A 16,920-nucleotide genomic window follows, 5' to 3' on the forward strand; every position below is an offset into this window, starting at 1 on the left:
ATTATAAAATGTGTGTGTCTTCTCTGGATAGGTGCACCTGTTGCAAATATAAACAAATGTTATCTTTCACAATAACTCCATAAACATCATATTAATATAATGTATCATGGTTGTATGAACAAAACGCCTCAATCCCACACACAAAAAGTACCCAACATCTATGTGGCATGATGCCAATTATAATCGCATTGCTGGAATTACATCGTAGTTTTTATAGCTGATGCATTGATTATCGATGGTATCGATGTATCGTTACATCCCTGTAGCCTAGTGTACAGATACAAAAAAAAAAAAAACCACAAACAACTCTGCAGCCCAGCGGTGTTCGATTTCTGCCCCCAGCTGCCCTCGCTACCCATCACCCCGTCCAGGCACTCGGAGAGCCGGGGCGCTGGAGGAGCGCCCACCTACCACACCCTCCCACACCTCTCCATGCCTCACAGCACCTTGATGTGGGGTCCCCTGGAGCCCCCCAAAACACAGAAGATCTGGAGCCTCAGCTGCCTCCGTCCAGCTCCGCCCCTCAGGCCCTCGGCTGCGCTGTCCTATAAAGAGGTTTGGATGTCCGGGAGGCTTTTGCCGATTATTTTCTATGCTCGGCCGTCCTCGAGTGTAGCTGAGCTCGGATGTAGCCAATAGAGTGGTCATAAGCTCGTAGTACGTGGTAGACCACTTGCGTAATTAGAGCAGCAGAACTGAAGCACATTTGGCTGATTAAATACATTTGAGGTATGCAGATTTATGCAGATTTGACCACTCCCCCTTTATTTAGCAGTTAATGACTTGAATAAATGCATATTAATACACTTAGCAGTTGTATTACACTACCTACCCTGACTTGACTTTATATTGCAAATATGTTGTGTGATATGAATAGTCTGCATAGAATAGTGTGGATAGACACCGTGACTGAAGGATGTCTAACAGGTTATGCTCATTTGGGCTACAGCCTGAACCCCTAAAACTATTTTATGGCTTATTTTACTTATATATGTAAAATGTTTATAAATTTTTAATTTATAAACGTGTATATGTTTATATTGAGTGCAGCATCTAAATTGATGAGCTGTCTACAGCCATGATTGTATCATTTCCCACCCATAATGCTTTGCGTACGTGCGTGTGGCGAGGCGCTTTTGAGGTTCCTGTTCTCTTTTCACAGGATCTCAGCAAAAGTCCCAAGAGTATGAAGAAACTCCTACCCAAACGCAAGCCCGAAAGGAAGCCGTCGGACGAGGAGTTCGCCGTGCGGAAAAGTAGGTCCACGATATCCGTGTCTCCTTCGATCCAGCATCCGCTGCCACGCCCCTCGAGTTCTTCGTGAGATGCGATTGGCCAATACCTTTTGTTTCGCACCAGGCACCGCGGCCCTGGAGGAGGACGCACAAATCCTTAAAGTAATCGAGGCTTACTGCACGAGTGCGAAGACGCGACAAACCCTCAACTCCAGTAAGACGGCGTCTGGACCCTGGCACCAATTCATACGCATGTGTTTTGGCTGTTTTTATGCTCATAATTTCGTTATGGTTAGATGCTACGGGTGGGGCAGACAGAACTAGCAGCGTTTTCCCCAGGATTCAGGAAGGCTGCCACCACATTGCAGTGTTCAGTGACGGAGAGAGAACGCAAGTCGTTTGAACCCACAAGTCACGTTGGCTCAGCAGTAGAGTGGTTGTCTTGGTGACAGTGCAGCTAGCTGAATTGTTTTCGATGCCTGACCATGGGTGGCGCATAACACAGCTGAAGTTCAAACCTGAATCCCAGCAGTGGAGTGCTGGACTGGTTTTGAGTGATTTTAAATGGTGTTTAAAACTTAACTTTAACCTTATGTGAAAAGGCAGGTGATACCACTTGCCTGAGTCAGTCTTACTCAGAGTTGTTTATCCTAGATATCCTGGAATTCCTGAATTTACATGGTTAATCGATTTTGTGCTGGGATCTGTAATTCTTAACGGCACACTTAAACGGATCTTCTGCGTGACTGATCCGTCAATCCATTTGTCAGATGGAGAGTGGCCTAAAATGGCAGAAATAATGACCCGTCTGTTACACACAGCAGCTGTTTTGAGCAGTGACCTATCGTAGTCTAATTTGAGGAGGACATCTTTGTTGCATTTCTTTTTGTAGTTCTTCTTCCCCTACTGTTACGCTCGTGACTCATATTAACGTCTCGACTTCCCTCCTCATGATGATTTATTAGCAAGTTAACCACAAACTGTTTCTCTGAACACTTGACCATGCTTGACCATGAATATCTCAAACTGGTTTATCAACTTTCTCTTTTTTCTGCTTCTCTTTCTTCATTTACTTCCTTCTCTTCTCTTTGTCTTCCATTTGTTATAATTCTGCTTTGACCCTTCATTCATATTTTGTTTCAAATTAATTTCTTATATTGTTTTGTGGGTTTTTTTTTTTTTTTTTTTTTTTGTTTCTTTGAAAATTTGTTTTGGGTCCTTTTGGGCCTTCCCATGCCCTTCCCTGATTGGTTGATTTTTATTTACCTTCAAACCCCATTTGATTTGGTTTGACCCCATGACCCATCTCCATTAGCATGGCAGGGCACTGATCTGATGCATAATCATGTGCTGGCTGATGTGGAAGCTGTGGGTTGCCGCGCCAGCATGTTGCGCCTGGAACACTCGTCTGACCAATCAGAAGACTCGGACTATGACAGTATATGGACAACCCATAATTACAGAATGGGTTCCACCTCTCGTAAGGGCTGCTGCTCATATTCTCCGCAGATCCAGAGCACTTCTTCCTCTTACCTTCATTCTGTTTGACCCTTTGATGCTCCCCTCGTCTTTGAGGGCCTTCCACTGCAGACTCTCTGCTTTGAGTCCTTCATTGACCATCTGCCTGTTGCCATCACTCCCAATTTACACTCAAGCTTGTCCGTGTGTCTGTCGTTTTTGTAGGTGTTTTTGTGACTGTATGATGCGTCTGTTGTTCAGGTTGTCTGTGAGAAATGTTGCTTCCATTTTGTACTCTTTATTTATTATTGTTAAAGAACTACCAAGCAGTTCGAACGTTGGGACAGTCTGTCACACCGGCTGGGGTCCAGCAAGTGTTGTACTGTGAAATTTGAAATAAATGTAGTTTGTTTTAAATTTCTTTACTTACAAATTTGTTTGCTTGTTTGTTTATTAGGTATGTTTTTGTTTTATTGTTGCTGTTTGTTTTCTGGAGTGGGCTACTAAGGCTGGCCATTTCTCTCCGGTACAAGAAGGAACCAGAGATAACTGGCTTTATTTATCGTGTTTGTCGTGATGTAAAAAGCGTGTCGCCACATGTTCTTGTAAGGATCATTTGCATGACGTATCACCCTCCTGGTTGAACACACATTGTACTTGATGTTTTCTGTCACCTTCCCCTTACATTATCACTTATAACACATGATGGCTAAACCCTAAGCCAATCAGAAATAAAATCACCTGCCTCTGATTGTGCAACCTTTTGTTTTATTTGTTTATTTTGGGAACAGGGTCAAAGAAAGAGTCAGGCCTCCATATGCTGTTTCCTGAAGAGGAGAAGATAATTGTGGAAGAAACCAAAAGCAATGGTCAGACAGTGGTGGAGGAGAGGTGGGGACTGGCATCTGAATGGTGGGAACGAATGAAAAGAAATAACGTGAATAACATTAGCTTGTGTCTTACTGTGCTATTTGATATTCGTCTTTCCTGTGCAGGAGCCTGGTGGACACTGTATATGCACTGAGGGATGAGGTGCAGGAACTCAAACAGGTAGGTCTCCTGCGTCGTGTCCCATCTTGCACAATAACGCCAATTAAAATCTTGGGGCACGTCCTTGTGATATCGTGGTAGGGTTTGTTGCATGTATTTTAGAATGGCTCTCCTAAGAAATGATCTCTTTTTGACATCACCTGATTTGCATGTGAGCACAGATCTGGTGCCGTGACCCGGGTGACCCAGGTGTTCTTGTTATCTGCCTCCAGGACAACAAGAGGATGAAGAGGACCCTGGAGGAAGAGCAGAAGGCAAGAAAGGAGCTGGAAAAAATGGTCAGGAGGGTCTTGAAGAGCATGAACGACCCTTCTTGGGACGAGACCAATTTATAAAATCACGTGGTAACAACCTATTGTGTATGTGGTCCATGCCTGAAACAAAGAGGACAACAACAACACTGAAAAATGGAAAGCAGTGTCCTGTAATGCAGCATGCATGACTGGGGTACCATACCCGGCTCCCTATCAAACTTTGACCAAAAGGAACCCATTTGTTGAGCCAAGCATGAAGATGCAGTGAAGGTGATAAAGATGCTAAAAGACTGGACCGGACCCATGCCCTTTATTTCTGATCACTGAATGCAGAATTACTTTGACTGTCTTAAGCTTGCCAGTGCCAAATTTTGCTGGGCTCTGCCAAATGGAATATTGGCGTCTGAACTGTAAGTGTAAACAAAGGAACCGATATTGGAAGTGCCCAGAGCAGCTTTAGGTAATGCCTTAAAATGTATTGAACAAGTTTAAAACATTTGGATATATACTAATATATAATTATTGGTAAGTATGAACTACTCTTCCCTGAGGAAAATAGCTTATTTACTCTGTGTTGCTGGCATTGCCAAAATGCTTCCGTCTCTACTGAAAGACCATTTCCCAGCATGCACCTTTTTACAAACAGCTGATGTCACATGGTTCCCAGTAGGTCAGAAAACCGGGAGTCTCAGGGATTGTAGTCCGGTTGATATCGCAGCGTTTTGGTCCTTGGCTAAAGCAAAATCTTTCACTTGGATCTTTTTAGGAAGCAATAGCCACACTGTGAAAGAGGAACAAAACACTCTTGTCCAGCCCGGATACAGCAATACAGTACGGCATGCCATTCAGAGGACTTTTATTTTGGCAAAATGATATTTCTACACTTTTTTTCCTCTTGGTTATTTTAAATTACCTCAGTGTTTTTGTCTTTTTTTCACTTCAGTTTTACACTTATGACCCTGGGAAAGCCCTTTTTATATAGATGATGGTGATATTACTGGTTTTAATTTACTATTATTCCACTAATGAAATTGTACAGAAATTCATTTTTAGCCTATACTCCAAAAGAGGTGTAGAAATGTGCCTTTTTTGGGAAACAATTTCCAGAAATTTCTTGGCATTTTCTCTGCAAATCCAAGACCATTTGTAAGAAATCTACATATGCAACATATATTTGAATATGCAGTGCTATGGTGCTGCTTTAACTGACAACTGAAGATTTATCCTTGCCATCATTCTAATTTATGTATTTAAATGAAATGAAATATCTACTGAATACATGTCTGTGTGGTTTCTACTCCATTGTCTGTGGTACAGAAAACATTTCTGTTCACCCCTTTCTTCAATTTCTATACTTTCTTTCTTTAATTCACTTTTTCACTCTGTCTTCTCTAATCTATATGCTAATTTATGTGAATTAAACAAAATAAAATTGTACTTATTCCTTATTTATCCTTTTAGGGTGGTGTAACTATTTTCTTTATTATTCTGCTAACCATGCACAACACCATGTCATATAATGTTCAGTTACAAAGTGGCAAACATGGGCTTAAATTTCTGACCCATTTACCCTCTTTGATGGCAACAATTTTATTGCATTGTACCACTTTTAACTTGAGATTTTACAGCATTTGGTTAAAGAAATTCACCCAACGTTTTGGAAAGTATGTTCTTATGCATTTCACAGAACTGATCTCCGATCAGCTTTGATGTCCATCTATGGTGATGTCATTATGGTGCAGAACTAAAAACACTGATCCACAAACAGTATTCCTACTCAATTCTACAATGCTATCAGAATTTGGGCTATGGCCTCTCGATCTGTTTGTGTTCCAAATCTTGGTTTTGTCATTTCGAACTGTCACACAAACCTTTTTTGCTTTGCCCAGGCATACTAGCTTGGCATAAGCCCTGAACTGCCATCTCGTTAATTCCTCTATTGTTGCTACCCTGTGCGCGGTTTCTTTCCCATTGTGTGCACATAATCCACGTTTTGGGCTGAGTACAGCAGTGGAGGTGGAAACTGTTGAGCCAAAATGGTTTTCATGTGGATCCCAAAGAGGAAGGATTGGAAAAACAGTAGACTGGAAGTGCTGGAAAAATCAGGACTTGCCAAATACATGAATGTAACCAGTGGTATGGTTTGGATTTTTTTGTTTTAGCTAATGTTCAGCTGATCGTGATCACATGACCACATCTTCCAGATTTTCATCTGTGGCTTCTGGTATTTTTTATGCTTCTATCGATTGGTCAGCCTTTGTTGTGTCTCATTGGAGTTTGTACAGTGTGAAAGTCCACATTTTTGTATTTTATGAGTCAAATGATCTCATTTTAAGACTTTATTTCCTAGATTGAACTCATTACTTTTTGTATTGTTTGCTGTATCTATGTTGATGGAACCGCAGACTTGATTGCAGTAGTGACAGGTGTGTGTGTGTGTGCATGCGTGCGTGTGCATGCGTGCGTGCACGTACATGCTCGTGTATGGGAAATGTTAGGAAAAAATGTGTTTTTCTGAAACTTACCTTCACCTCCTTCCTATTATAACAAACAATGAGCGGAATCAAAAGATTCTAAAGACACACGATCCTCAGGGAGAGGAAGGCATTGTGGGAGATTTGAATCGCTGGCCGCGGCCCATGCAGAAAAAGGCAGCTTGTTCTTTTTGTCTGGGCACTGAGGCGACAGTGACATTTGGGGAGAGAATGACGTTCCGAGGACATTAACATGAGGACAAAGCCTCTGGCGGCAGAGGAAAACAAGAAAGAGAAAGAAAATGTTAGCTGTCACTTAATTGGGCCTGGTTGGGCGGTATCAGGTGCAGGTACAGTGTGTGCATGTGTGTGTTTGGGGGGGATCAAGTAGAAATCAGTGGACCTTTCTTATGGTTATTTCACAATGCATAAGCTGGTCTTTAACCTGAAAGCAGGATTTAACAATGATATTGGCTGGAGGTTTGCACATAAAAGCAAGATTCACTCACAACAGTCAGTGGTGGAGAAGAGGAGGCCAGTGTTTATTAGTCTTCATCTAATATTGATCAGTCTCACGGCTCTTTTGGGATGAAATGGGCTTGGAGCAATGGGGCAGTGGAGTGGAGTCCGCTTGAACTGAATGGTTAATGCACAGGGGGACACCGATCTGAAATCTGTTGGTAACATTAAAGGAAAATCACTTGGTTTTTTTTTCTGCCCAGAGTGGCAGCGCTTTGACAAAGCGGCCAGGTGTGTTGGAGGTTGGTACCTGTTCATAAACACAGAATGAAAGACAATAGCCTTGTCTCTCTTTTATCTCTGTCGCTCGCTCACAGTGACGCACACATATGGTCCTACCCGGGTACTGGGAAGTATAGTCTATACCTTTTATTACGGTGACATGTCAATTTCATTCTTTTATGGACGCTGACTGGCCCTCATTGACTCACAATAGAAAGCATATAATTTTGCAGATGTTGGTGAAAAGCTCAAATGTCAACCTCTTTTCAGACGGCAGGTCTTGTCTTAGCCCACGAATGAATTATGCATGGGTCACCTTTGTCTAGAGTTCAGTATTCGTACATAAGCACAAAGGCGCATAAAAAAGGTCTAAAGGAGCGTCTTAATTTATCTCCGAGCCGCGGAGATCAAACGCGGGGATAACGGCGAACTCCGCCGCCGGTTTCCGTAACGATGGAGCTGAAGAGCACGACCTCGTGTCAGTGTTAAACGACACAAAAAGATACTTCCGCCTGACTGATGTCTTCAGGGTCGTTAGCGCCATTTTGCCTGGAGTCAAGCGAAGTGGGCCTGTTAAACGTAGGCCACCACGCTACCACATGGTTGACCGTAAAAAAGAAGTTTCCTCACACATTTCCAAGTCATGAATACTTATCTTACTCTGTAATGACTCACGGATATATATAGTGTTACCACTCCGCAGAGCTGGGCTACTCTGGCCGTAGCCTTCATTCGCCCTCGCCTGTTTCACGGCAGCCAGGACGAAGAGAGCGGGAAAGGGACCAGCAGGAAGGGACCAGTGGGACGGGGACCAGCCGGAAGGGACCCGCTTTGTGCTTCGTTGAAAACCAGAGACCTGGCTGCCTCCGATAGCCACGTTCCCTGTGACGGCCAGTCACCTCTAGCGGTTAACAAAAGAGAACTGCGGCATAATTGTGGCGCTCCGATACCATTAAGGTGTCTTTATTTGCCGTAACAGCGTGGATCAATCAGGTGCAGACACCCCCCACGTCGCCACCCCCGGCAGGACTGACTCCCCACCCTGCCGTATTCATCCGCTTACCTCGCGAACCCCACCAAACTGCGCCAGGCACTATTCAGCGGCCAGACATCATTTAGATTTGACTTGCATTGTGAAGCTGTTCTCCGTCTACCCTTCTCTTTCTCTCCCAGTCCAATAGCCTGTCATTAATTTCTAGCCTTTTGCAGTTTACAAAAAAAGAAAAAAAAGAGGGAGGAAAAGATGAAAGGGAAGGAAAGAAGAGAACCACGGACGGCGTGTTCTTTTTAGCTCTGTTTATTTGGAAAAATAGCGCTGCAATATTTATTTATTTTTTGTCAGTGGTTTACTCTGAAAAGCCTTTCCCTGCTCGTGCATTGAAAGGAAAGCAATAAAAGCCTTTCAATGGGCATGAATAAAAAAGAGAGAGAGGGAGGGAGGGAGGGAGAGAGAGGGACAGACAGAGAGAGAGAAAAGAGAAAATAGAATAGAGCCTTCGGAGGTTGGCCGAGGGGCTTCTATTCTTCGGCTGGTAATCAAATTGAAGCCGAAATGAAATGAAGGTTTCTTATGAAAATGGTCTTTGTTGACTGGGCAGGCTGGTAATTCATAAACAATACACGGGCCCTTTTGTGCTTGTAATAATATATTCATGCCCTGGGGTGGGTTGGGGGGGGGGGGGGGGGGGTATGGCACTGAACGTCTGGAGTCCAGTGGTTAAAAGGCAACGGCTCGGCCGACGCACCAGATAGCTGTTGTGTTCTCTGATCTTCACACCTCTGTCAGAGGAAGGGTCTACCTACCCCTTGGGCTCCATCCTAACTTCTTTTGGCTGGGCTGGGCTGGGCTGGGCTGGGCTGGGGGGGGGTCGACTCCTTCAGTCCTTCTAGAGTTTGCAGGAGCTGCGAGTTCAGGAGTGACACAGGCCTTCTGCCTCGTCAACACCTGTGAGAGAGGAGGTGCTCTGGATGGAACGAGAAGAAGGGAATAGTGGATGAGAGAGGGAGGGACAGGGAGAGAGGGAGGTAGAGCGAGAGAGAGAGACAGAGAGAGAGAGAGAGAGAGGGAGGGAGAGAGAGAGGGAGTGAGCATCACACATGGACAGCAGATTCTCTCTAGCGGGATACAGAGTAGGTGTTCAGTCTCTTCTCTCTCTCTCTCGCTCTCTCGCTCTCTCTCTCTTCTTCTCTCTCCCTCTCTCACACGCTTGCAGCGTCTTCCTGGCGGATCGAGGGGAACTGTAAGGAGTGCCCGTGGACGCTATCTCCGTGGATACGGCACACGCGCACCGGGAGAAGAGGCAGCAGAGGTGAGTGTGGACGGCATCGCCGGGCTGCATGTCTGTGTCACGGTTGCTGTCTGAACTGTCTGCCCGCATCGGGCTGCCGCGGGTGTGCAGAAGCTACGGGACCGAACGTTGCTCTCGCCCTGAAAGTTACCGCAAGCCCTGGCAGAGGCAGGGGGCGCGACCACCTTCTTTAACTGCAGCGCCTGCTGACAGGTCCGTAACCTTAACGGTGAAACCATCGGTCATCTTGCTTTGTATTTGCATATGCATGCACAATGATGTGTCACCTGTTCGGTGGTAGAAAACTTCAGGCTGTCGGTTAAGATGAAGTTATGGCGTAGTCACTAGTGTGGTCCGTTCCATTGGCTGCCCAGATTCCTGTGGACCTCTCGGATACATGTTGTGAAAATCAGGTGACATATTCCAGGTTCTGACTCGAGACTTTCGTTAGGAGGACGTGTTGCATTAGGGCAGCTGCTCTCACCTTTGAGTGCCTTTTACTGGAAGTGTTTGCAGACTTGTTACACTTCAGGGTGTCATAGTGACTTCCGAGCTGTCAGTGAATGTACATGGCAGGGTCAGCATATTCCGTCAGTGACGCCCTGACCAAGCCACTGACCCTGTCAGAGGAAGTGACCAGGCTGCTGATGGAGCCCCCCTGTCTTTATAACCATGTTTGCACAGGTGTAAAAACAAACGACGGATACCAAATCAAGAATGGTTCAATAAAGCAGCCACTTGCACACTTAACTCAAGCTGAACCTCGTACTGGTTGCTGTTTGTGACGTAGCCATCACTACTGACAGCGACAGCATCCCGAAAAGCAGGAAGCTGTCTCACTGTTTGACCTGAGTCTCAGGAAGCTGTCTCACTGTTCGAACTGAGCCTCAGGAAGCTGTCTCACTGTTCGACCTGAGCCTTAGGGAGCCGTCTCACTTTTCGACCTGAGCCACAGGAAGCTGTCTCACTTTTTGACCTGGGCCTCAGGAAGCTCTCTCACTCCACAATCTGGACAGCAAGAAGCTGTCTCACTACACTACTTCTTGCTGTCTAACTGCATGACTTAGACCGCAAGAAGCCGTCTCGCTGCAGGACCTGAACCGTCGGACGTCTTTGGGGACGAGGGTCCCCTGGAGTCTTCCTCGGTTGATGAAGAGCAGTGTTTGTTCTGCCAGTGCTGTCTGGCTGCTTCCCTCACAGGGTTCCGCCGCCGTATCGACTCACGGTCGGGCCGCGCAGCAGAGATGGGGGGCGAGAGAAAAGGGGTATCGATCTCGGGCCATTCTGAGACGTCATTCCTCTCCCTCTAATAGGATCAGCAATTGCAGAGGGTGGTACAGTAAAGTGGGCATGCCGAGAAGAGAAAGAAGGAGAACAGAATGAGACAGGAGGGAGTGAGGGAGGGAGAGAATGAAAAACTGAAAAAGGGAGGAAAAATGGAAGCAGGGATGAGAGACGGTAAGCAGCTTAGGGAGGTAATCTCTTACTGAGAGAGAGAGAGAGTGGGGAGAGAGAAAGAGAGAGAAAGAGAGGGGGGAGAGAGAGAGAGAAAGCGAGGGAGAGACAGAGAAGGAGAGAGAGAGAAGGAGAGGGTGAGAGAGAGAGAGAGGAGAGGGGGAGAGAGAGAGAAGGAGAGAGAGGGTGAGAGAGAAAGAGAGAGAGGAGAGGGGGAGAGAGAGAGAAGGAGAGAGAGGGTGAGAGAGAGAGAGAGAGGAGAGGGGGAGAGGGTGAGAGAGAGAGAGAGAGAGAGAGAGAGAGAGAGAGAGAGAGGAGAGGGGGAGAGAGAGAGAAGGAGAGAGAGGGTGAGAGAGAAAGAGAGAGAGGAGAGGGGGAGAGAGAGAGAAGGAGAGAGAGGGTGAGAGAGAGAGAGAGAGGAGAGGGGGAGAGAGAGTTTCGGCCTCTCCCACCTACATCAGGCTTGATTGGACCTCAAGTGTCGGCTTTGACTAAGTTTATACAATATTCTGCAAGGGATTTTGACTCCCAGATTATCTCATTATGATTTAGCACAATTTTTATGACAAATTCTGAACAGTATCTGAAAGAGTACTCCGTGATCATAAAAAAAAGTCTCATTATTTAGACCAGCAGACATATTTCAACCTTACTTTCATTCCACCAACAGTGTGGCCTGACGCACCATTAAGAGACACGTTTTTTGTGCATGAGAAACACTTTGTACGTGTGTTTCTGGGCCCCACAAACCCTGCATTGCGCAGGTCGGGATCCTCCTTCCCCAACCCACCTAACTGGACTCGGCTCCAGTCCTCTGTAGGTTACAAGTGTGTTGCTGGACAGCGTGGGATCAACGCTAGCTTCCACTGAGATCGGTATGCTGCCCCCTACCGTGTACGTATGGTAACGTCTTTAGGCATAGACACGGTTTCTGAGTCGTTTCACTGTACTGCAAATTATGGCGCTTTTCTGCCCATTTAGGAGATAAAACAGTGTAGTTGGGGCTGTTGAAGCCTTTGAATGTGTGATGTAGTGGTGATGAAAACTTAAACAACACTGGACTCCGACAACAGGAATAAATTAAGAGAGGTGTTTACGAGATTAGCACAAAATAGATTCCGCCTTTTTGTTCCATTTTGTCATTTGTAAATTTACCGGAAGTGCAAGCGCTGTGACAACCGCAATTTCGCAGAGGATTTTAACTTTGAAAAACGCCCCGTTTTAAAACTCACACGCTTACTGCCGGGATTCCATACTCAAAATTTTGCTTTCACATGCAACTTGTGATTTTGACCACCAGATGGCAGTATTGACTCACGTATATATCAAGATCGATCCCTTTTGTAATACCATAGCTCAGGGCCAGTTAATTCTGCGTTAGGTTGGAAAGACGTAGTTAAACCTCAGTTACATACTTAAATGTCAGTTCAGAATAATAACGCTCCCGGGCATTACTCATTTGGACAATTCATTCGGCTTATTGAAAACTTTTTGACCTCAGTCGGATTCAAGCAGAAGCATTATTGACATGTATATGACATTATTTTATTAAGAAAGCAATTATCATTTACATTTACATTTATGGCATTTAGCAGACGTTCTTATCCAGAGCGACTTACAAAAGTGCTACATAATTGCTTGGAATATCCAAGGTAGTCCTGAACACAAGGTATTCTAAGCTGGAAAAACCACTAGACGAAAGTTATATGATACCTAACAATTATGCTAAGTCATTATTATACCTGAATATACACATCACCTGAGGAAAAAGACAGTAAGAAATTCCTATAACCCAATTATGCACAATAACTGAGAAAAAGACAGTAAGCAATACCTGTAACAAACACCTGAGGAAAGAGATGATAAAGAAAAGTCTGGATGCTTGTCTCCCGTGTGTCCTGGATGATGGAGGGTCAAGACGAGACATACTTGAGGCGCGGAGGGCGGTATGCATCTGGGTTTTACCATGGCCATCAAGTAAGGAGGAGCTGGACCATTCTTTGCTTTGTAGGCCAGCACCAGGGTTTTATATTTGATGCGGGCAGCTACCAGAAGCCAGTGGAGGGAGGACAGCAAGGGAGTGACATGGCTGAACTTGGGAAGGTTGAAGACCAGCCGAGCTGCAGTGTTCTGGATCAGTTGCAGGGGTTTGATGGCATGCATAGAAAGACCAGACAGTAGGGAGTTGCAGTAGTCCAGTCTTGAGATGACAAGGGACTGGACAAGGACCTGAGTGGACTCCCTAGAGAGAAATGGCCGAATCCTCAGAATGTTGTGAAGGGCGAATCTGCATGACCGTGTTGTGTTAGCAACGTGGGCCGTGAAGGAGAGTTGATTGTCGACAACTACACCAAGGCTACGCGCTTCCATGGATGGAGTGATCACGGTGTTCTCGAATGAGATAGAAAGATCACGATGAGGACTGGCTCTTGCAGGGATGTACAGCATCTCCGTTTTGCTTGGGTTAAGCTTTAGGGGGTGAGCTGCCATCCAAGAGGCAATGTCTTATTATCAAATTATCAAAATTATTATGGAATTTTCAAAATCCACACAAAGGAATTATAAATCTAAATATCTTGTTTACGTATATAGGCGTCAAATACCGGTTTTTCCAACTTGACTAAAACATGCACTAATTTTCAGCGTGTGACGGAGTACCGGACAGATCAGTGTTGTTCTTACTTGAAAGGCTGGAGGCAGCACTTCCGGAATATGGACAGCAGAGGGCGCACATGTTCCATTAGAAATTATATGTGCGCAAGCAAGACGGTTTGCACTCTCTTTTGCACCAAATACCTGATAGTTGACAGCCTACATGCTATATAGACGACTGGGTGGTGGTATTTGGTTATATATATATATATATATATATATATATATATATATATATATATATATATATATATATATATATATAATGTGCGTGTGTGTGTGTAATTTCACTTCTGGGTGAAAATCATCCCACGATGTAGTCAGAGCGCATTGAATTTTAAAAGTCAAGCTACATTCTATATATTTAAGCTCTCTCTGCATCATCCGCTACACAAGTTTTGATCCGATGGACGGGAGAAAGTCTTTACTCACCTCACATCAAACAACCACAGAAGCTTCGAGACTTCATCTCATTATCTTATATCTTTGTATTACACGTGCTTGGACTATACCAGTGGTGGGGATGATATATTGTGGATTTCTGGATTTCACTTTACACGTGGATTTACACGTGGCTATATCGCACTGAAGGTTCCCTGGTGGTGGTGGTGGTGGTGGTGGGGGTTCTTCTGTAGGTTAAGTAACATTAACAAACACTGTTTTCTAGTCAGCCATAGCAACACACAAGTAATATAAATTCTGACTTGTGTGTGGGGGGAAAAATACATTTTCCTCTCTAGCACCGGCGTCAAATTTCCGTTTTTGTCTAAAATGATTAATTATTTATTTGAAAGAACTCGCCACAATCAAACGCGCCTGTGCTAGATGGAGCTATTTTGACTGGAGCCCATTCTGTTTATAGCGCGCGCCTGCACAAAGTAGGCGCGTGCGGCGACCACGCTGCCACGGGCGTCACGCGGCGTCCGGGACCCTTTCTCAACGCATAAATTGTGCGCAAATACGCGCGCCGACAATTACTGTAAACAAGTTTCCAACAGGTCCGCATCTCCGCGCCGCCGGAGTCGGGCGCAAAATCGTGTTTTTATTGCTCTTGGTTAACCCGATTCCTGTCTATATGCGGTCGCCCGGCAATTGTTTCGACAAGTATGGAGAAACATAAGCGCTGCGGCGTGTGTGTGTGTGTGTGTGTGTGTGTGTGTGTGTGTGTGTGTGTGTGTGTGTGTGTGTGTGTGTGTGTGTGTGTGACCCCAGCAGGGAGAGGCAGCGCGCTTCTCTTAGTCGAATTATCCCCGCGGACTGCTGCGGACTTCTGTCGGTCGCTCTCTGCGTTTCTTATACAAATTAGACTGAGTGCTTCCTTTTCTGAAGACCTATTTCACCGTATTCTTTTGACAGTGGGTTCAGCTCGCTAATCATACACTAGAACCCTCTAAACAGACTTTTAGAAGACCACGTCTCACAGCCCATGCAGGTGCTGTGTGTGTGTTTAGTCGCACTGACTGTGTGCAGGACTGGGTTAGTCTGGGTTAGTCTTGCAGGTAGTGTCTGCAAATCTGCAGCTAGTCTAGATTCATTCTGATGATTTCTCCTGCTCCTCTACGACATTTACAAGATAAACTGAAGAATAATGGAGCAGAAACGGAACCAGTCCTGGTTCTGTATGGTGCTGGGGAAAAGCAAACGTTGGATCTTTACAATGTGCTCGTCACAATTTCCAAGAGCCAAGACAAGATAATAAATTGCTATTTAACCCGGTGTCTTTTATCGGCCAATCAAACGAGAGAAATAAAGACAAACGACAAGAGTTACAGCTGTGCTGGCCACCTAACACCAAAACTTTCATGATTTTACTACGACATCGGAAATTTGTCTAGAACTAGTTTGAAGAGTCGTGTAATGTAAGGCCAGGATAAGTGGGCAGATAAAGTTTAAGTGCTTTTCTGAGCGGTGAATTCGTGACCCGTTTCGGCTCTTTTCCCAGTTCGGTTTTGGATTGCCCGACAACATGTGGGGAACGGCGGCAGCGGAGTAGGAACAATGGCGAAAGTAGCTACAGGCAAGAAACTCCCGAACTGACATGCGGCCAACCACTGCGCCTCTTACACCGTGTCATACAAATGGCTGGGACACACAGCGTGTCCCGAACCCGCCAACGGTTGCCATGGCAGCCGTGGTTGCCAGTTTCCACTCTTTCATCCTATGCGCAACGTACTGAAACGTCCCCGTTTGAGAGGGACAGGTGTCCAGATGTCAAATGCTTACTCGCCGCCACTCAAACGCAATTTGGTGATTTCGAATCGCGGAAATCTGTGGATATTTTGAAGAGGGGTAGTGGAGGCGGTAGTGATGGTGTGTGTGGTGTGTGTGTGTGTGTTGGTGGGCGCTTATTGTAGAAAAAAAGGTTATTTTTATAGCCTATAAGTGAGTTCTGTCATTGTAAAGCACCTACTGAGTATTTGGCCTTGGTAAATGCAGCACATACTACAGGTTTTTATATAAGTCATCGGTGTTTGTGTGGCCTACATCACCTAATCGTGAAATTGGGAGTGACTGAGAAAAATGTAGTTCAGCCTAAAAACTTAAGGGAGGTCTGTGCTGTTTAATCGCTAATGACACTGCACACTGAGATTTTGACTTGTGCTGTTTTTGACATTTGTAACAATGACACCGTTGTATATTTGTGCACTTTAACATGATAGGCTTTAAATGCAAGAGTGACTCTGTAAGGTAAAAGTGGCTTATGTGAGCTTTAATTCCAGTGTGTTTGCGTTTAGATTGGATGAGCCATATAGGAATCAGATCTGGTTTAATACGTAGTTATTCTTGTCGAATGATCTGCAACTAAGTGCTAAACAATATATAAGAACTGATTCTAATATTTTTCCAGTGCCTCATGGTCATCTGAAATGCAGGAACCATGTACACAGATGACTGATTCCTGTGTGGTTTACCTGATACAGAAGATGCTTTAACACCATTGAATTAAAGCTGCCATTCAGTACTTCCTAGTTCTTATAGTCATTGTTTCATTTTAATTCAGTATGCTGGAGTTCAGAGCCAAATCAGCACAACTTATCGCTGTTACCTGCAGACTACACTATTCACACACTATTCACTGTTATAAAAAATTCATATTTTCACAGCTAACATCTCTATACTTCCTAAACTCAAATCCCAATTCCATGTGTACGACAAAAATGGGAATTTGTCTGAATTTGAAATGGTGCTTATCTGAACAGGCTCCTGGGGACAGCACTCAAATGGCCACAGCTGGGTCTTAAAATCTGACAGCGCTCAGACAGACACAGCTCAGCCCTAGAATCTCTTTTAAAAGGACCTAACGTGGAGCTCT

The 16,920-nt window shown here is 44.9% G+C and overlaps 1 protein-coding gene across 2 annotated transcripts in view; it reads left to right on the top strand.

Annotated features, from left to right (window-relative positions):
- arhgef7b (Rho guanine nucleotide exchange factor (GEF) 7b) overlaps positions 1 to 5,436 on the top strand; it is a 25,395-nt gene extending 19,959 nt beyond the window's left edge. The window contains exons 16-22 of one of the 2 annotated variants that reach the window (XM_076982531.1): positions 343 to 555; positions 1,163 to 1,256; positions 1,360 to 1,449; positions 2,551 to 2,715; positions 3,485 to 3,584; positions 3,689 to 3,743; positions 3,956 to 5,436. In XM_076982531.1, coding sequence (XP_076838646.1) covers positions 343 to 555; positions 1,163 to 1,256; positions 1,360 to 1,449; positions 2,551 to 2,715; positions 3,485 to 3,584; positions 3,689 to 3,743; positions 3,956 to 4,078 — 840 coding nt within the window. In that variant the 3' untranslated portion in view covers positions 4,079 to 5,436. The remainder of the gene's footprint in view (positions 1 to 342; positions 556 to 1,162; positions 1,257 to 1,359; positions 1,450 to 2,550; positions 2,716 to 3,484; positions 3,585 to 3,688; positions 3,744 to 3,955) is intronic. The other variant, XM_076982532.1, reaches the window with a different exon arrangement.
- Positions 5,437 to 16,920: the final 11,484 nt, after the last annotated feature.

The sequence above is a fragment of the Brachyhypopomus gauderio genome, chromosome 20, assembly GCF_052324685.1.
Source record: "Brachyhypopomus gauderio isolate BG-103 chromosome 20, BGAUD_0.2, whole genome shotgun sequence".
Lineage (NCBI taxonomy): Eukaryota > Metazoa > Chordata > Actinopteri > Gymnotiformes > Hypopomidae > Brachyhypopomus > Brachyhypopomus gauderio.